This window comes from Astatotilapia calliptera, chromosome 19 (assembly GCF_900246225.1).
Source record: "Astatotilapia calliptera chromosome 19, fAstCal1.2, whole genome shotgun sequence".
In the NCBI taxonomy this organism is placed as follows: domain Eukaryota; kingdom Metazoa; phylum Chordata; class Actinopteri; order Cichliformes; family Cichlidae; genus Astatotilapia; species Astatotilapia calliptera.
In genome coordinates, this window is record NC_039320.1 from 11,582,376 (window position 1) to 11,603,336 (window position 20,961).

A 20,961-nucleotide genomic window follows, 5' to 3' on the forward strand; every position below is an offset into this window, starting at 1 on the left:
TCTCAATGAAATATCAATTAAAGCAATTTTCCATTAATATCAAGTCTTCTAATGAAATAGAAACCTTTGACCAGCGAACTGATAATATTTGGTATTGCAAGCAGGCCTGAGATGTTAATGATTATCCCCATGCTGGCCTTATATCTTATCTCAGCTGTTTCATTTAGCATTGAGTCTTCAAAAGGCAGCAGCTCAGAGGCAATGTTCACTTGCCAGCACAACGGGAGTTATTTCCACCCCACTATGGACATTTACTACTTATAGCCTCCAGTTAAAAGTCAGATAATCATGGCTATTTTTCAGGTCTCTAGGTTCCTGTGGTCACTGGGTGCAGTTTTAGTGATTTTACCCCACTTAAATATCGGATTATTGTCTGACTACAAGATCTGCGGAGACTCTGAGTGTCAAAGTAAGTCCAAAATCTACTGATAGCTCCTTAAATTAATGACGATAATGATGGTCACCTCACAACTGTGTTCTATTGCTGTGGTGTGTGTAGGCCTCCTAAGCAGAGTGCAGGCTATAAGGGACCACCGTGGTAAGGACTGTCGTTTCCTGAGCTTCAGGCAAGGAGACACAATCTTTGTTTACCACAAATTGACTGGAAAGAGGAATGACCTGTGGGCAGGCAGTGTATGTGTCATATTTCGATCTTTTTTTCCCTTTCTGTACTTCCCTAAATCTTCATTCATGTCAGGTTCTCACTTAGAGACAGGCAGAAGGAAAACCTAAGCCTCTGACCCCTGCACTGTAGTACTGTGAGGTTTGGGGCAGTGTGCTGCCAGGGTGTTTCCCTATGAAAGGGCAACCTCAAATTAATCAGTACAAACTTGTGACCTTTATCCTTTGATTGGTGGTATTGGTCTTTTCCAGAATAACAGTGCCCCCATTCTCTGTGCAAAGGAAGAATGAATTATTTGATTATTATAAAAGATTATGTTTGCAGTCATCACCAATGCCTAAACAACAAATGACAGAGAATATTTTTAAAGAATGATCTATTATGACAAATGTTTAGATTTCTGGGTTTCTTCAAGGTAGAAAGAAGAAAAATGCTGACAGCTCCTTTGTTTCCTTTTTTATTTCAGATTGACAAAGAGTTTGGATATTTTCCAAAGGATGCAGTGCAAGAAGAAGAGGTTCATACTACTGTGGAGAAAGTAGTGGAAACACAGGTAATTTCATCATTCATATGTAAACAAACTTTAAGTATTAAAAAGTATTGTCAGTATTATTATTATTTCAAATTTTTCTTCCTAGTTTCCTTTCTTAAGAATTAAATTTTTGCCCTTTTTCTGCAGAAATCTGATTTCTTCTGCATGAATGAGTTTGGCTCCACTTATCTGGATATGGATGATGATGATTATATTGATCAGAAAATCCAAATCCCGGAGCCAGAAACCACACAAAAAATTACCCAAAGCACTGATGACACGAACGCTGAAAGCCACTTAACAACCTCAGACTCCCCAGTTTCTGCACAGGAAGAAGAAGAACAAGAAGAAGAGGACCAGAATAAAAATGTTGGTGGTTCCGGAGCTGGGTTTCAAGAGGAGACACATGAGATTCCTGTGGTTCCTAATCAACAAGGTGGGTCTCCCTCCTCTTCCTGGCTTGGTTCTTCAGTGACAGGATGGTTAGGTCTGGGTAAAGAGGACCAACCGGACAGTGTGGCTGAAGGGGAGATAGAAGATAAGAGGGAAGACACTCAGTCTGAAACGCTCACATCCTCTGTGACAGGATGGCTAGGCTTCGGAGGAAATGGAAAACCTGACAATGGCAAAGAAAGTGTGAAAGTTAAAGAAGAAACTGCTGAATCGTTAACTTCAACCATGACTGGGTGGCTCAGCTTTGGAGGTGGAAGCAAAAGCGAGACAGAAGAGGAACAAGAAGCAGATGAAGACAAAGAACCCACAGAGAAATTCAGGAGCAGGAGGATGTCCTTGGACCTTGAAGGCAGCCAGTTGCAGGAAGAGGAGAAGAAAGAGATGGGGACTTTAGGTTGGCTGGGGAATGGGCTGTCAAGCACACTGGGGTTTGGTTTGACCAGTCAGGAGTCAGGACAAGAGAAGGAGGAGAAGGTGCAGGCTAATTCTTGGTTAAACATGGAGATTGAAGGTATTCTAGGTTTCAGGAAAGATAAAGTTGGAGATAATGAAAACAAAGAAAGTGAATCTAAGGAGGCAGAAATAATCACAACTTTAGAGCAACCAACAGGATCACAGAATGTGGATCACAGTGAATCAGAGGAGGAAATTATTAAGACAAGCAATAATTCAAAGGAGGTGGAAGAACTGTCAGAAGACCAAAATACCCCGTCTACAGAACCACTTAATGGTCAGAGTGTTGATAGCAACACAGATATTTCAGACAGTGGGATAAACAGCGATTTCGATGAAGAGGCTGAACCCACAGTTGATAACAAAGATATTTCTCCTGAAAGGAAGTTTGAAGAAGAATCTCAGGCTTTAGTAGAATCACCCCCCAGTAAAGATGACGATGACAATATAGAAAAAAGCAAAATAAATGAGGAGAGATCTGAAGAAAGGGAAGGTGAAGACGCTGTGATTCACAAACCAATTGGAAATGAACATATGGATAATAGCAGGGAGTCAGGAGAGGAAGAAAGAAAAACTCCAAGTGCTATCAGTCAGGATTCAACACCACCATCTGAAACACCATCTGAAAGCATTTTGGGCCCTGATCACGTTTCGGTGGATTTAAAGTCAACGTCTATGCTGGTCAAGGAAGATGAAAAAGACCAGATGGAGAACAAGAAATCAGAAAGTGTGGAGGAGGAAGGGGCAGAAATCACAAATCAAACTGATAACACAGAAGAACCCACAGAAATGTCTCTTAAAATCACCAGGGGTGACGATAATAAAGGAGAAGTCAGTAATGAGGATACAGATTTACCTGAAACTCAGACTGAGGAGCTGAACGGTGATGTAGAAGACAGTAGCACAGAGAGCCAGCCTCACTTACCGTCATCTATGGAGAAAAACGATCCAGTTCCAGCTGAGAATGAAAGTTTTACTCCTTGTAGTGCTGAAACAAATAATGACAATTCAGATACAGTAGCTCTTTTTGATAATAACACAGAAGCAGAGACAGTTCATGGGGAGTTAGAGCAGGAGGGAGAAACTCTGAGCTCACAGGAATTTGATTCACAGCATAACCCTGGTAGAAGCACTCAAACTATCCCAAAGGATAGAGGAACAAGTGCACCAACCACAGATCAGACCTCCGTGTCTCCAGTGATGGAGCATGTTAACAATGAAAGCGACAGTGATGCAGGCAAACTAAAGGAAATTGTTGAAGACAACATAAATGAGTCCCAGCAGGTTAAAACAGAGATAGAAGCATCAGGCACTAAAGAAGATGATTTAAATGAAAATGACTTCAAGTCAGTGATCAGTTCTGAATTAGAGGCTGAAAAAGAGGAGGAGTCAAAGGATGGGGGGAATCAAGGGGTGATGAAGGTGGAGGATAACGAGGAATTGGAGGATTTAAAGGAGATAAAAGAGCAAAAGGGAGATGAGAAAGAGAGTAATGAGGCAGAAGTGGAGAGTATGCAGGGAGAGGTGGAAGACCTAAAGGAAGCTAACAAACAGTTGAATGCAGAGGAGGAAAAACACCCCAAGGTGGAGGAGTTAGTGGAAGAAGAGGAACTGGTGGGTCTAGAGGGAAAAGAGAAGAAAGAAGGTGAAGGGAAAAAGGTGAAAGAGCAGAAGGAAGATGAGGAAGAAAAGGAGTCTAATGAGGCAGAAGTGGAGAGTATGCAGGGGGAGATGGGAGAGCTAAAGGAGGATAGAAAACAGCTGCAGAAAGAAGAGTTACCAGAGAAGGAAAAAGAGGCCAAGGTGGAGATGTTACAGAGGGAAGAAGAACTGGAGGGTGTACAGGAAAAAGAGAAGAAAGATGAAGAAGGAAAAACAGTGCAGTCTTCTTATTATGAGGCAAAGATCCTGAGCACCACGAACACACAGAATGGCTCAGGATCATCTTTCACTGAAATAGTCGCACAGGTTGAAAGCCACCAAGATGTGGAAGGAAGAAATGGGGAGGATGGAGAGAAAAAACAAGCCAAGGCAGAGGAGCTAAAGTTTGAAGAGACTGACCGAGCAGAGGTTGAAGAAGTGCATCAAGAGGAGAATGAGGTGGATGACAGCTTTAAATGTTCAAATGAGCTTTGCCCTCAAGTGCATGAAGAAAAAGCTGGAAGTGGTTTAGAGGAAGGAGGTGAAGGAGCAATACAGACAGAGAAGCTAAAGGATCAAGCAAACACACCAGGAGAGAGGCAGATGATAGACTCGGATGAAGAAACAGCAAATAACACTTCAGAGGAGGCAGAAAGCACTCATGCATTAGGCCAGGGAGATAAAACGGAGTCTGGAGACACTGAAAGTAGCAGCAAAGCAACACAACAGTTAAACTCCGATCAACAGAATCAACAGACGCACACAGAGAAGGCTGCTGTTGTAGTGGAGGATAAAGACACTGATATAAAAATGAGGGAAAATGATAGTAATGGTAGTGAATCCTGGCATGAGGGAGGAAGGGAGCCTTCAGCCCCACATAGTGACCCTGCTAAAAGTCAGTCTGTGACATCTGAGCAAACTGCCCCAAGTTTGACTGATGATGTGTCTCCACATCCACCCACTGATCAGAGTGGGGAGACAGAGACAGAGAGTAAAACCAGTGGAGCTTTTGGTCTTTTAAAAAACCCCTTTGGTGTTTTCAGCCAGAAATCTACCACCGAATCTGACAGGTCCGCCGAACCAGCCCAGAGCTTCAGTACTAGTCCAGGTGAGGCGTTGCACTCGCAAGACTCGTTAACTCCTGAACAAGAACCAGATTCCACCACTCACCACCTTGAAGTTGTGCACAAAGACTCTCCCACTATCACAGAGCAGCCACAGCTTCATCCTTCCTCTGCTGAGATGACAAGAACTCTCTCCAAACATTACAAAAACCTGCTCACTCACATGGGTGCAGATGAGACAGCTATTTCGCTAGAGCTTTTTGGGCGACACAAGCTTCAGTTTTTGGATTACATTTTGTCCAATTCAGACACCATGTTGTACAAACCTGATGAGGAGGATGAATCTATATTGTCAGATGTAGAGAGACTTCTGTATCATCACAAGGAGACGCTGATTGCTCCTAGCGTGACACTCACTGATGCACTGCAGGAGGACAAAGAAAAGACCCGAATGCTTATGGCGCTTCAAAAACTGGAAACACTGTTGGGAAGAGTGAGACAGACTTTCAACACAAGACAGACCAACGACCGTAATCATCAAGGTAGTTTTTCTCAACATTGCCTCCTACTGGCTTCCTCATGGCCAGCACTAATGAGATTTAATTCAGTCTTTCAAATTCAGGCATGGTTTTGAATTGCATCTGTACATGTGTTTCCCTGTCAAATGCAGCCGAGGCCAGCTGTGTTGGCGTCTCTTGTTCAAATCATAGAAAAAATAAGAAAGCGAACACTGAGGAAGAGTCGAAGACGACACAAGATCCATCCATCCAGAGAGATGACTGGATGATAATGAAAGAAGGCAATAACCAAGTGGGTGGTGGTGTAGGAAAAGATGAGATAAGAGGAAAAAAACAGGGCAGAAGTGTTGAAGAAGCATCCCTTCCTCATGTTCAGCCAGGATCACCAGAGATGCTGAAAGGTATGGATAACCCAGGTATCCATTAATCAAGAAGAGTTTAAAATATTATTAAAAATCTTAAGCAAAAGCTACTCGACCTACCTCATCATCGTCCTCACTTCACATAACCCCAAAAACCGGATGGCCAAAACAAATATTTTTTTTCATTTTTTACAGTAATGTGTCACATTAAAAGATAAATATTTTTTGAGCATCATAAAAGAGATGTATGTTAAACAGCAGTATGTGTGTTACTTTAACTGCAGGAGTTATGAAGCAAATTCTGGACTTCGTTTATCAGATGGCTGAAGACTCCTACGCCCACACTTGTGCAGTGAGGGAGCTCCTCATATGGCTTACTGTGCAGGTACGCTGTGCCAGTTTCTGAGGATTTATAATCTGCAGAAACAGAAACCAATTTTTTGTCATTTGATTTCCAAATATACCTTTTTGCTTTAATCTACAGAGATTAGTGTTGTGTATGTTGAGAGGGATTCTTCAGTTCATGCCAGAGATTAATCCACAATGGCGATGAAGGGGGGCTGAGGTCAAAGCAGGGTGCAGGGTGCATGCTGCCTAGCCAGAATTTTTTTTTCTGATCTAGTTTTAACATACTTTGTCCAATAGCTTTTGATTTGTGGCTAATTGTGGCCTTGATCATGTTGTACAGGGAAAAGCAAAATGTATCATAGCATGGGCTGCTATGATACATTCTATGAAGGTGAGATCTTATCTTCATTCTATGAATGTTTTGTGAGTTACAAGTCCTAAAACTTTACAGCCACTCAAAGTGTCACAATCTAATTCAAAATCTTGTTTTGTTTAGTATGCTGTTTTCTTGTAATGAAATTTAAGAGCTTAAATATAATAGGTTTATCAGTTTCTATAGCAAAAAACATTAGTGCTTTGCACATTTCATGTGTTTTCTGATCATTCGCTGGGGCAACTTTCAAGCCTCAAAATAGGTTATAGCATAACCTACATTTTGATACCAGGATCATCTTCTAGCCATGATTCCTGATATGTCAAAATAATTCTCTAATATAGTCATTTCACTTGACCCGCCTCTGTGTTTGCATGCCTGTATTAAAGGTGTTAAAGTTATAGTACAAAAAAAAATATATGGGAGGCACTAAAAATCACCCTCTGCTCTGTCAGTGTGGCATTTTGTGGTGCCTGGTTCTTTAAGATATTACTCTGGTGACATGCTGAGCTGACTCTCCCTCTGGCATTTAGCTTTGCTTACGTCTCAGCCTGTCAAGCTGGCTAGGTTCCTTAAACATTACTCACATTTGGGTCTGTGACACTCTGGACTCACACACCTGTGAAGACAAACTGTCTCTCATGTTTTGAAAGGTGAAAGTGGTTTCAGATGGAGGCCAGACTGGTGAGTATAAGAAATACTGGATGGCTGTCAGACTGTTTTAATTCACATGAAAAAAAAAAAAAAAGTAATTGTTTGAGAAATGTCATATATCTCGTATGAACAGCTTTCCTAGTTATTTCATTAATTCAGTAAAATAGAGCATTTTTATTTTGTTCTGTTAATGCTTTACCACTCCATACTTTCCTACGTGGATCTTAATTGTTTCTCTTTCTTTTTCATATGGGAAGTCTTTACCTTCACCTGTCTCCTAATTTGTCATTGGCCTAAGGCCGAGCACGCGACACGTTGACAAATACCCGTTCGATGCAAATGTGTTACTTTTTCTTTGAATGAAAATTATCAAAATAATGATAATACAGGTGTCATTTTGGTAACACCTGTTTCTCCTGGTGTCACTTTGAAAGCGCTCCGGTATGCCAGTGTGGCATCTTACAATTGGTGACGTTGCGACTGAACCATTTTCACCAGCGGGGGTGTGAAATCATCCGGGTGAACTTGTGAGGACACGAAACAGCGTGCACGTGATGCATTATACTATACATGCTGTGTTTATATTATTTTATATTTTCAGATTTTATTTGATGTTTGGAGTGTTTACAATGGTTGTACAGCTGTACAGTAGTTTTCGTACTACTCCCTACGACGTCCAGCAGGACGTGGTATAGTCCTAAGCGTCAGTGTTGTGGATAGGATGTGAAACCGCCGCTGACCCGCTTCACAGCTCTAGTTTCTTAACGGTGTAAATATAAAAAATTTTAAGTTTAAATATACGTCAGATGAAATAATTTGGACATGGCAGAGAATCCGGCGAGTGACCAGTCGGGCATCAAAGCGGCCGACTTCCAGGAGACGGCAGAGGCTTACTACAGTATCGCCGTGGAGAAAGTGAAGGATGTACGTTATGTGTCAGGTTTCGTTAGCAATTCCCAATTAGCCGAGATAATGTAACGGGCTTCCATGTAACAGTCATGTTTTTGTATTTTTCGGTACTAGCTACAGCTCTTGGTGTTGTCCATCTCATTCCGAAGTAAGAGTATGACCTGTTGTCAGGATTATTCTTCGTGTTTTCAAAGATGTTTAATTGCTCAAACAGTTAGCTGGTAATAGTTAGCTGGCTAGTTGTCAGTAACAGCGCTGTCTTGTCAGGTGTTAGGATTTAAGTTAAAAATGACAGATATTTTTCCACATTTGTCTGTAGTAGAATGATATAACTATTAACACTGCGCCCTGTTTAATGTGGTCAAAAACTGGGTAACTGTACATAAACCCATCTTCTAAAGACCAGCTGTTTGGTAGTATTTTGTTTAGCAGTTTGACAGATTGCTTTCAGGAAGCCCAAATCCTGGTCCTAAAAACAAAGAACCTTATTAGAAAATATTGACCTTTCTCTGTCAGTCCGGTGCATCATAAATGTTTAATATATTTGTATATTCAAATTTATTGGATATGCATCAGTGAATGTACCGTCAGATGATAAACAAATGCATGGTCACACTTTAACACCATTGCATCTATACAAAAACATATATCTTTGTATATATGCAGTATTTGCCACTCAGATTTTTCTCTGGAGTGCTGTCCTGGTATATTTGTGATTTATTTTAATTTTTTCATCAGTCTGGGGCCTTGTTGTGATCAGTTTACCATTGGTGAATCTTAATGCTCTTATTCTCAAAATTTAGTCACTGCTCATCATTTATCACTGGACCTTCCTTCCTGTGGTACCCTGTCAGCGGGCTGGTTTCGTCATTGTTGTGGGACTTTCACCTTTGTTTGACACACTCATACTCCACCATCTTGAAATGCAGCTGGTAATAGTACTACTAATTTTGCGCCGCTGAGAGCTGGAGAGGTTAATCTAACCAGGAGTTTGAGTCTGTGCCCTCCATCCCCGCTTTCCTTTTAGTCTCCTTTTAGTTCTTCTCTTCAGGATCTGGAGAGGAGGTGTGGCATATTTCTAATCAGCAACATTAACAACACCTCAGCCCATTGTGCCGGTGCTCTACAAAAGCCATTAGAGCTCAGTTGCTGGTGTGGCTCTTCTTGCTGAGATGCCTCTTCTTGGTTTGATTCCTTCCTCCAAAAAACACTGCACACACAATTTCTTTACTCTTACACTCACTTGACCATGCTACTTATTAACAAACATGGTTAGTTTAAGTTCTTTATTTGCTTCTTTAATCAAAAAAACTGTCTTTTAAATGGCATCTCTTTTTGTCAAGGTGTGTGACCACGGAAAGTTCTACTGAGAGAAAGTTGATACTTGCTGCATTATTATTTGGCACATAGTATATAGTACAATGTATTAATATATTTAAGAAGGCACGGGTCTGTCTCCACACTGGTTTGGGCAGATGGGCTGCATTTTGCCCATGTTCAAGAGGCAGTCATATTTCCTCAATGACAGAAAAGCTAATGTCCTTGAGCATCAGTAGAACATCAGGTTTTTATTCCCGGACTCGCATATCCTATTTAAAAACACACACAGGTTCTAACAGGAACTGGTCATTATTTTCTCTTTTCTCAGGTGGTGTCGTCTCTGCCCGATGACTTGAGACCTGGGCCAGACCTGTATGGTGTACCATGGGAACCTATCATTGTCTCTGGCCTGTTGGGCCTGATGACACTTCTGTTGTTCACCTGTAGATGTTACAGCTCTGTGAGTGCACAGCCATGCATATTCACTTCAATATCATAAATATTTTTTGCCACCTAAGATGGTTTGATAAGTATGGCTTCTATTTGAACTGTCGGACCTGTCACTAAGCACAGTTCTTTGTTTTGTTTTTCCTTTCATTTCTTTTATTTCCTCACAGATAAAAAGCAGAATTTATCGACGTAAGTTCTCACTTCCTCTTCCTGAGTGTCATTTTATGGACACGTTTAACATTATCACTGACAGTTTTTCTTCTCTTTGACCTGTGAATGTTAACAAATAAACCACTTTTTTTTTTTTTTTAAATGACACAAAATAAATCTGAAATTTTTTTGGCTGTTTTTCAGGTAGAGAGCAGGGGATGGCAGAACAGGTTGCACAGCTACTGGATGAGAAATCCAAAGTCCTTGAGAGTCTGAGTCAGTGTCAACAAGAGGTTAGTAGTTATGCCAGTTCTGTCTAGACACAGATCTGGTCTCACACAATAATTTGAGGTCAGAGATTTTTTTGTTATATATATATATATCCTTCTATAGATTTCAGATAATTTGGATTACAAGCTTTCTAAGGTGATATCTACAAAGCAGAGAGGTTTACTTACTGAGCATTTGTAGGTGATCAGAAATCTAATGAAATTCTTGATGATATCATGCATGATGTACTGAGAAATTTATTCATCTACAGTATGACAACCTTGAGAGTTCACAGAGGGACAGCGGTGTCTTGGCTCAGACTCAGAAGACAGAACAACTGGAGGTGAGGCAGAGAAAAGTATGGAAACCATTCTTGGTGTAAAGAAAACCTACTTGAATGCTCCTTAATGAATATGGCTCACACAGTGTTCATGTCTGGTACACTGCTACGCTCCCACGAGCCTCATCTGTGTGAACAGAGACACATGTCCTATTGTTTATTCAGTTGAACAAGCTTGTATTTTTTTTATTTGCTTTCAAAGTCCCTACAAAGAGAATTTTTTTTAACAGCCATATGTTCACACTTGTTGGAATAATTTTTGAGTGAGTGGTAATGTATAGTGAGGTTTACCATATTACAAAAAGAATAATAACAACATTATTATATTATTATTATTATTATTATTGATGTACACAATGAAGTACAGCCACTGCCATGTAATTTTTGACACAGACTTGCAGAACTAGTCAAAATGTAGAATATTTGCACTGCTTCACCTCAGATCTATAGTGACATTATTTGTCATGTCTTTACAACCCTTACTCATGTTACAGTGTCCCAGTTTTGCAGCTACTTGAAGTAGTTTTCTGATCTTGTTTTCTTAGGTCAAAGCCAGACAGTTGGAGCACTCCAAACAAGAGTTGGAGAGGGATCTGGAACAGCTAAAGGATCAACTGGACCAGCAAAGGGAGCACAGGACAGAACAAGAAAGGAGGGTAGGTGCACACACTAACAGAAGTACTGTTGGAAGCCTAGTTGGCAATCCTGAGTGAGAAGCTGTAGAATTCATACTGAATGAAAGTTGTTTTGGTTTCTCTATCCAGATAGCAGTCCTCGAGGAGAGCATGAAATCCCTTGAAGATGAAACTAAAGACTTTCAGTCACAGGAAGAGCAGGTGCAGTATTCCAAAACTGTCACATTTGCACTTTCGCCTGTCTGTTCTCTTTCCTCTGTTGGTGCTTCTTTTCCACCTCTTCTCTGTTCCACTAGGTTTTATAATATTTCTGTCTGTCCTTCTCTAGGCGCAGACCACTTTGAAAGTGTACAGCATGAACAGTGACAGACTACAGAGGAACTTGGAAACAGCTGGAGAAGAGAATGTAGTGCTAAAGGAGAGCAATGCTCATGTACGATGGACACACACACACACACACACACACACACACACACACACACACACACACAAAAAACTTCGTATGGCAGTAAACTAAATAGTGTTTCCAAAATGGGTGCACAAGATTGTTGGCTTACCTTTTTTTTTTTTTCTTTTTTTTTTTTTTTTTCTTCTCTCCTTCCCCCAACTCTTTTCTCCACAGTTGAGGCAGCAGGTGGAGGGATGGGCAGAGAGAGTGAGTGAATTGGAGGCAGAGATGAAAAGGTGTGAGGTTGCTTACAGCGGGATGATGCAGGATGTGGCCACCAAGGATGAACGTATAATGGTATGATTTATTCTAAGGTTAAGTTCTGTGAAGCAGCCCATAAAAATGATAAATTTTAAATTTGGCCAGTTTTCCTTTGAGGTCATCTTTTTGGAAATGCCTGAGTAGCTACCAGCTCAACTTTTATTTTTATGTTGTTCAGTCCATTTAGTCCTTTTCAGGTCTGCCTCTGTGTGAAAACAGACACCCTTTAACTCTCTTTATATTTCGGGAAGGTAGACAAAATTGCAAGTAGGGTGCTGAGTTTAGATTTTGTTTGTGTGGCCAAAAAATAAAGAACACTGGCACAAATCACAGTTCACAAAATTTCCACTGAACATTCTTAGGACAAAGGTAAATTGCCTCTATTGAGGTAATGGTGGATGATTAATCTAATTGTGATCTCAGTTTTAATTTAGGTTTCAGATTACTCCTTAGCATTTGTTTTTCTCTTTTTTTTGTCTGGTGTTATAAAATCAAGACTGTTTCTTTCGTTTACACTGTAGCACTTACAGACCTCCTTAAAAGTTCCACCTCACTTGCTGACTGTAAAAAGATTATTCAGTTCATAAGATCTATGTAGAAGTATTATCAGTTATTACTTTTTTTTTCCCCCAGATTGCTCTGGGTGTCCAACTGTTTGCTTTCAGTAGTCGTGACTGGTCACCGTCAGCTTTGGCTTTGTATCGTTATCTCCACGGCTGGTTAACTGTTTCCCTAGGTGCCAAAGCCTGGTTCTATCTTTGCCCCCGTTTTCTGGTCAATGCTTGACTCACTATCAGATAAATGTGTGATTTTGTGAAATGAATGAGTAACTGTGCCAGTTGTGTTCAAGGGTTTTAATTTTGTCTTTTGGGGGGCAATAGTCAAGTTGCAGTGAGCATGCTCCTCGTTGTACTTCTAATCTGTCTTCAGGCTTGGAAACTATAGACTGTTTAACCAAAAAGTGCTGCGTTGTAATTGACGAGCCAACTCTCAGCACCAACAACAATTCTCTGCATAGAAGTCGGGTCAGTTTGAAACAGAAGCCGTTTGCTCTGCTCATTTTTCCCACGTCTTTCTTTCTGTTTGCTTTTCTTCACAAGAGAGCAAACAGAGAAAAAAAGAGGATCAGCGCACACCATGTTAGTGGCCATAATAGGACTTCCAGGGAGTGAACTGAAAACAGCAGCCATGCTACAAGCTGCCTGGATGTCTATGAAAACACGATCTTAAGGGCAAAAACAGACATTTTTAAATTTCTGATTTTATGTTTTGTTTTGTTTTTTGCTTTTAACTATATTAAATCAGGTCTCAACTACTGTCATGTCTCCAGAAAATGGCAGAATGACAGAAAATATATTAAAATGATTCAGTGAGAATATAATTAACTGTCAGAAAAAAATCTGTTTGCTTCTAGTCCTTAACAGATCGGCTGCTGAGGTTGAAAGGCTGGGATTCAGAGCTGGAGGAAGAGGAAGGAGGAGAAAAGGAGACAGCCAATGGTACGCCAGAAAAAGGAGAGAAGAATGGAAGAGGGGACATAACGGACACCCAGGCCCATCTGCAGAAAGTCCAGAAACTTGTTTATGCTGCTAAGGTAGATGGAAACAACCAAGAACATAGTGTTTAGCATTCAAGTTGATAATGTGCTGGCACGCAAGAATTATAATTATTTATTTATTTATTCATTTTTTAATGTAATCTCTGTAGAGTTTCCCCTTTAACATGTCTTTATCTTTGTATAGCTGAATGCAGACCTCAAATCCCTAGATGAGGATAAGGACAGAGTATTTGCCAAACTGAACGATGAAATCAAAGCAAAAGAAGACCTGCAATGTAAGTAAACTACAGAACATCTATGTCAATGTACTTATTAACCTTTTCCATATTAATGATATGTATGAACCATGTCTCGACATATCCCTGGTAGCGTGCATGTCATGTCTTTTGTTTTTGATTTTTTTGTCCCCCCCCCCCCTCAAGTAAGCATAGAAGATATGGAGAAAGAGAAACTAACTTTGCAGTCGGACGCCGAGAACTACTCGGATCAGGTAACTGACCTCACCTGTGTCTGACTGTATTTGTTCTATACATGGTCCATATCTGTTTTCCTTTGGATTAAACCTTTTACCTTGTGTTTAGGTCCAACGATTACAACAGAAACTCCAGATTATGACAGAAATGTACCAGGAGAATGAGCTCAAACTACACAGGTATATGCATATGCAGTAAACGGTTTTATATGAACAAATCTATCTGTAACAATCAGATGATGTTAAAACTGTATCATTAAATATTTGTAGACTTCTGACGGTGGAGGAGAAAGAGCGTGTGCAGAAAGAGGAGAAGTTAAACAAAGCAGACAAAAATATTGCGCTGGCGATGGAGGAACTTAACAACTACAGGTAGCTGAAACACTGTCTGTAGCAGCTTGAAAGCATTTGTTAGTTTTTCGTCCTTACAAACTGTCTCATTTCTGCTTTGCTTCAGGCAACGAGCTGAAGAAATGGAGGAAGAGCTGGAGAAAACCAAACAGTCTTACCAGACTCAGATATCAGCACATGAAAAGAAAGCTCATAATAACTGGGTTAGTAAAACTCGACAAAGATTTGTCAAGTTTCTTTCTGAATTGTTACACTTATGTTATAAAGTGAAAGAAACTGTGGTTATACAACTAATTGCCCCTGAAATTCTTGTCTTGTTATGTTTTTGGCATTTCCAGGTGGCAGCCCGAGCAGCAGAACGAGAACTGTCAGACTTTAGAAGAGACAACGCTCTCCTCAGACAGAAGTAAGCATGATGTCAGCATTTTGAGTGAAATACTGAGATGATTCCCTCATCTCCATGTTTCTGCAGAGATCTATGATCCAGTATAGTCCTTTTATTGGCTTTATGTTTGTGCCTTTTTTTTTTTTTTTTTTAAATAAAAAGTTGTGAACACACATTATAAATGAGCAGTTCTTAAGACTGAAATGTACTGCTACTTTTGTCATGTCAGCTTTTAAATACATTTTCTTTTTAAATATATTTCTTAACAATTGTATTAACATCTCAGGACCAAAAGTGCTTGCCATGTTTTAACTTTAGGTGTGATTGTTTGCAGACTGACGGATACACAGTTTAAACTGGACGCCCTCGACAAAGACCCGTTTGCCTTGAACAGTCTAGCAAGACCAATGCCTTTCCGTGGTACGTACACACACGCACATATAAATCATTAAAACATGACATGAATCATCAAACCTGAAAGGTCAGTCAGTGGAAAAAAAGCGTACTTTTCAATAGAATCCTGCAATGAATTTTCTTCTAATCTGGGGCTTAATCCACGTCCGGGACAACTCACAAAAATGTCTCTGAGGACTTAAAGCTGCAAAGGGTATTTTCAAACTGTTTGGATGAAGAACCTTCTTGGAAGAGGAAGTGAATTGTCTTCAAAAACTTAAAGAAGTCCAGTAGTCACCTTTTAATGCTCTTAAGCCTCCCTGAGCCTGGTTCAGCTGGAGGTTTTCTTCTGTTAAAAAGGTGTTTTTCTTTCCTACTGTCACCAAGTGTTTGCTCAAAAGGGGTCTTTGATTATTGGGGTTTTCTCTGTAGTGTTGTCGGGTCCTTACCTTATAATATAAAGTGTATTCAGGCGACTGTTGTTGTGATTTGGCACTACATAAATAAAATGGAATTTTATTTATTTACCGTAATTGTCGGGCTATAAGCCGCTACTTTTTGCACAAGCTTTGAACCCTGCGGCTTTTAGTCAGGTGCGGCTTTTCTATGGATTGTCCGTGATTTTTGTCATATCGTAAGACGATTTGTTTTGTTTGTTCCGCTGTTGTACGGCACTACGTTGCCTGGCGGAAGGACCGGGGTTCAAGAGTGGTATGTTAGTCACATGTCCGTCCGCCAGGCAACGTAGTGCCGTACGAAGTAGCGCGAAAAACAAACTTCAAAGTAGCGCTACGCATTCAGCGGGAGGTGTGGATGACGAGCGGCGATAAACTTGCGAAAAGCAAGTTATGCCCAACTCCACCGGTGGATTCTGACAGCGTGGAAAAGTGCGAAAACATCCACGATCACCAATGGATTTTGAAGGGCTGAACTCCTGCATGATGGAGAGGAGGACACCGCCACGGCCCTTCTGAGGGTGTTCGACTCTGACACTGACAACGAGGATTTCTTTGGTTTTGAAAGTGACAACGAAGGAGAGAAGCGGAGAGTGGATGACAAAGCCATCCTGAGCCTGTTCGTTTCCGACATTGGAGAAGAGGACTTTGGTGGTTTTAGAGCGCAGGAAGAAGAAAGATGGTGAATGACTGACTTTTCTTCTTGTTAAAGCCGTGTCACTGCACCTGAGCCTAAAAGATAGTCCGAATCTATTTTTCTGGTGTGCTGTAGGTTACTGTTATGTACTACATGTGCAAATATGTACCCATAACTTGTTTTTCAAAATATTAATAAAAGGGGTGTGTCTCCAAACAGCCATCTCTTTCCTGACAATTCGCTTTGTGCATATTCTCTTACATATGATAAGTCAACATTGAAACACCTGCGGCTTTTAGTCAGGTGCGGCTAATGTATGTACAAAACAGGATTTTCCCCTGATTTTAGCTTGTGCGGCTAATATTCAGGTGCGCTTTGTAGTCCGGGAAATACGGTATTTATAAATGAGACAGTTTCGGAATGTGAATCCTAAGAAGTGGCCACCCTGCAAAAATCTCTCTGAAAGTACTATAATTAGAGTGACAGATTAAAATCTCTAGATGTAAATCACTGACTGAAGAAGGTGGTTGGAAAGTTCTAAAAAAGCTGCTTCTTGCCTAAATTGCGGTCGTAAGACTCTGCAGGGCTGCAGATTTTCTTCCATTTGCACTCACCAAACATTCCTGTATTTCCAGCTGAAAGGTCACCGTATGTTCCTTCTCCTCTGGGTCGACCTTCATCGGAAACCAGACCATTTCTCTCACCTCCTACGTTAATGGATGGACCACCTGCTCGACTGTCTCCTAGAGGTAAATGCATTTAAAGGTGCAGCTAGCTGCAGCAAACACATACACGAAGCATGGCCAGATCCTTAGAATGACACACAAACACTACAAATATAAATATACTTGTAATAATTTTATTCTTACATAATTGGGAGAGTACATTTTCTCATTCATACTCATAAATGGTGTAGAAACATGCAGCATGTTGGGGATGACCAGCTGACTATAGCATGACAAACTGCTGAAGCATTTTGTTGCATGGTCTGTGCATGCTAACAGCAATCTTGAATGCACAAAAGACAACAGAATATAATGTGATGAAATCTGGACTTACTGTCATCACCGTCTCTGGGCGTTTGTTCTGCTTGTTCTCTTTCTTCTTCTGTGCCCTTCTCTCTGTCTGTCACTCTTTTTTTTTTTTTTTTTTTTTTCCATCTTCTTCCAACAATCCTTTCCTGCACAGTGTCTCGTGGTCCAGGGGAGCCCCCAGGAGGCCAGAGGGAGATGGAGCGCAGTGGAGGTCCTCATTCAGACAGCGGCTCAATCTCTCCTACCTGGGAGAGAGATCGCAGAGGACCCCCACCAGGACCTTTACCAGGACCACCTGGGCCTTTAGGACCTCCAGGTGTGTGTTCATATGTGAGAGAGAAAAAAACTGGAGAGAACCAGACTGTTACAAGTGCCCACACAGCCAACATCTCACAGATTATCAAGACAATGTTTAGCAAACAGAAACGAAGGGCCAAAGTTTCAAAAAATGAGGTCAGTGTAAGTATGAGTAATCCCTGTGAGACCTTAAAATAGCCACATGGAAGCCCCCTGTGCACCTTTTCAAACCTTTTTTTCAACCCCTTTTTTTTCCCCAGCATCTCCATTAGGTGATAGTAAACTAAGTTGTCACTGCATGGATGACATTCCCCTGCAATGGTTCCAGCACTTGCGTATGAAAAGAATGAATGAGTACATGAATACACAAATATGAATAGAAGTTAGTTGATATTCAACATAGTTGTCATGCATATTATTACTGTGTGCATGTGCATCTTGCATTTTAAATATAATATAAGTATAGTGTGTGTGTGTGTGTGGGGGGGCTAAAGCATGTTGATGTTGCATGTTCATTGTCTTGAAAGCATTTTGAGTTTGTTTTTTTTTACTCTGGATGCTAAAATTGTCCCTGTGATGAAAGTATTTGTACAACGTATTACTACATTTCTATTTCCAGCTCTTATGTGGTAAACCTCAGACACTCACTCTCTCCTCTGTTTTCTGAATGTCACCACAGATTTAAGCTTTGTGTAGCAAATATCTTCTTACTATCCATCGCTCTCTTCTTCAGGCTATATGTTTCCAGAACCAGGAGCTCCCATGTACAGAAGACCTCTACCTCCTCCAGGAGCTCTGGGCCTTTTGCCTCCTCCTGACTCTCTCCCTCCTGGCGTCCTTCCCCCCGGTGTCCTCCCTCCTGGCGTCCTCCCTCCCGGTCCACTCCCTCCTCGTGCCCTTCCTCCTGGTCCACTCCCTCCTGGCTCCCACCATCCTCGGAATGTTCCTCCAGGACCCTCTTACCCTGCAGACATGCCAGGTGAGTTTCTGCTCTCTCTCTTTTTTGACTCTAAATGGGTAAACTTGGACATGTAAACAAAAAAAATCCTCCTTAGCATGTGCTGAAATGCACACGTGACCCTCATATTTCTGTTAATTCACTAAATGTTTTATCAATGCAGATTCCTACAGAGAAAACAGCTTTGGACCTGGTGAACAGGACCATAGAGAGGTAAGTATATGCGTCTGTGTGTGAATACTGAGTGCTTATTTGTGGCTCAGCCTCTCTAATCTTTTTCTGTCTTCCAACAGTCCGGTCCTGAACGCAGGACTCCCCCTGAAGCAGATCCAAGGATGGGTCCACCAATGGGTCCCATGGATGGTCCCTTTCCTCGCAGAGCCCCTTATGGACCCCCACTTCCTGATTTCTACTCTCCCAGGGGACCTGGGGGACTTCCCATCAGGCCTAGTAGGAACTTTCATCCGTCTTTGCACCTTTAACCATCTCCAGATGTCATTATTGTAAACTTGACCTTTCCATTTTTTCCCCCTTCAGTGTGGGTTCCTCAACCTCCAGGAGTGATGGCCCCTCCTCGATACCATCCTAGTGGAGCTCCCCTTCCTGTTGGTCCTCATCCTCACATGCCCTCCTATGCTCCCAATATGCGACCCCCTTCTCCCGACGGCCACCCACCTTCTTCCATGGGCCCTCCCCCACCTCATCAATCCCTCCCTCCCGCACCACAAAGCCAGTCTCCAGAGAACGCAACCTCACCTGAAGACGCCATTTGAGCCTGACTGAGTTTCTACATCAGCTGTGAGACGAAGAACTTCTGGTTAATGTTTAACGTGGACAGTGTAGGGCAGATTGCTGGTTACCCTTTTTCCATAAACATCTATTTATTCACCAGAAGGATGTGTTTATTGAATAGTGTTTGCAGGGGAGAACATCCTCCTTCATTGGCCTGTTTTCTTGCTGCTTGTTGTCTAATGACATTATTTCTTACGTCTTTTGTTATTCCCTCACCTGTTTCTCTCACCATTTACATTCTCTATGAGGAAGCTGATGTTAAAGTAAACTCGGCCTGGACTGCGTGTGTCACATGACCCAAAAACAGCTGCCTGTCGTCTAGTCAGCGTCAGAGGTTTTTGATGGGAATACTTCACTGAGATGAAGGAGAGATTTGAATGATCGTAGCATGTCTGTCATGGCAAAAACACAACTAGCCCTGAAATAGTTTTTGTCTGTCATCATCAGTATAATTTTAAAAAATGTAGCTGGTTAGCATCTTGTCGTTTGATTTTATGACACTTCAGTCTGAACACGTCAAGCCTGGTTTTGCCTGCGACTGAGCTGAGTTGATCTTGAACTCAAATGAGACTGCTTTTGGTGAAATGTATCAGAGTTGCATAATTGAATTTCACTGACTTCCCTGTGGGAAGTGGGATATTTTTCTTCTTATTTCACAGTGAGAGAAGCAGTTGAACAGTGCTTTTGATCATGTTACAGTGACTTTAATATGGCCTAGACTTTGAAAAAGGTGGCTTATAATAGCTGCTCATGTTTCCCTGAATAAACAGTCACAGGAGTAAGTTTAATAGACTGACTGGAACAGAGGATACCTTCATGTGAATTTTGTAAAAAGTGATTATTGCTAGATTAATAAAGACTTGAATTGTCAGTGTCATCATATTTACTAATGTAAGTTGTTATGCATACAGCTGTAAAGTCATCAGGAGAAACAAAACATTATTAAAAAATAGTTACATTTTAAATTTTTAAATTGTTTTGAATTTGACACTTCTGAAATTGCAAAATATGCTTTGATTTATTTTAACCATGACTGTATACAACAGTTTCTCAACTTCTGGTGATTTATCACATGATACATTTCCAGAATATTTTAAAGATGCTCAGAAAAATCTGAAAATAAAAGTTTACTTCTCCAGCTTCAGTCATAATTATGCAAATTTCTCCCTGTAAATATACAGCTTAATAGAAAGTTTCTGTCAACATTAAACATGTAAAACTTGAGAAAAAGATCTGCTAGCTCATTACCCAGACTGTCCTATAACTAAAGTTTTAATAGGGGGTTAGAACTTTTGTCATTTAATTGTGTATCTCTTAGTATGAATGAAGTCTTTATCAACTGTAAAACTTAAAATGCATTTAAATGCCTGCTAGTCCTCCGCCGTGGAACTTTGAATCAACATGTTTTGATGCTGTAACTTAATCTGATGGAACTTCTTTTGCTTTTAGGAGCTAGTGTAGCCTATTTAATATATTGCTATACAGTATTTGTGTGTACAAATTATTATATTACAGGGGCATATTTATTTGGATTTACATTAGTCAGTCAGTTACATCAAGTAGATTTGAGACATGGAAAAAAAAATAAAAAATTGCAGGGCCATCCTGCCACAACTTAAAAACAGTAGAAGGATATACAGTTACTAAATAGTAACTGTATATCCTCTAACCCGTTGTAATCATTAGGTAATGTAGGAGAATACTGCACGTTCTTCTGAAAGAGGAAATACATCTGCTCTATTATTTCATTAAGAGTACACAGTGTATACTTTGAGAGCTCGACAGGTTTTTCCCCATTTAGTTCCTGCATCCATTGCTGCTTCCTT

At 40.8% G+C, this 20,961-nt stretch overlaps 1 protein-coding gene across 1 annotated transcript; it reads left to right on the top strand.

The window, feature by feature from the left end:
* Nucleotides 1-149: 149 nt before the first annotated feature.
* Nucleotides 150-20,006, top strand: mia2 (MIA SH3 domain ER export factor 2). The gene is made up of 28 exons (XM_026151438.1): nucleotides 150-409; nucleotides 500-633; nucleotides 1,089-1,175; nucleotides 1,302-5,307; nucleotides 5,436-5,684; nucleotides 5,930-6,030; nucleotides 9,578-9,709; nucleotides 9,867-9,888; nucleotides 10,054-10,142; nucleotides 10,391-10,462; nucleotides 11,005-11,115; nucleotides 11,224-11,295; nucleotides 11,423-11,527; nucleotides 11,717-11,839; nucleotides 13,218-13,397; nucleotides 13,546-13,636; nucleotides 13,784-13,851; nucleotides 13,943-14,013; nucleotides 14,104-14,205; nucleotides 14,291-14,387; nucleotides 14,523-14,590; nucleotides 14,904-14,989; nucleotides 16,690-16,803; nucleotides 17,243-17,404; nucleotides 18,119-18,364; nucleotides 18,507-18,556; nucleotides 18,637-18,793; nucleotides 18,881-20,006. Exons 1-28 carry the CDS (start codon nucleotides 289-291, stop codon nucleotides 19,114-19,116), a joined length of 7,152 nt encoding a protein of 2,383 aa, XP_026007223.1. The 5' UTR covers nucleotides 150-288; the 3' UTR covers nucleotides 19,117-20,006.
* Nucleotides 20,007-20,961: the final 955 nt, after the last annotated feature.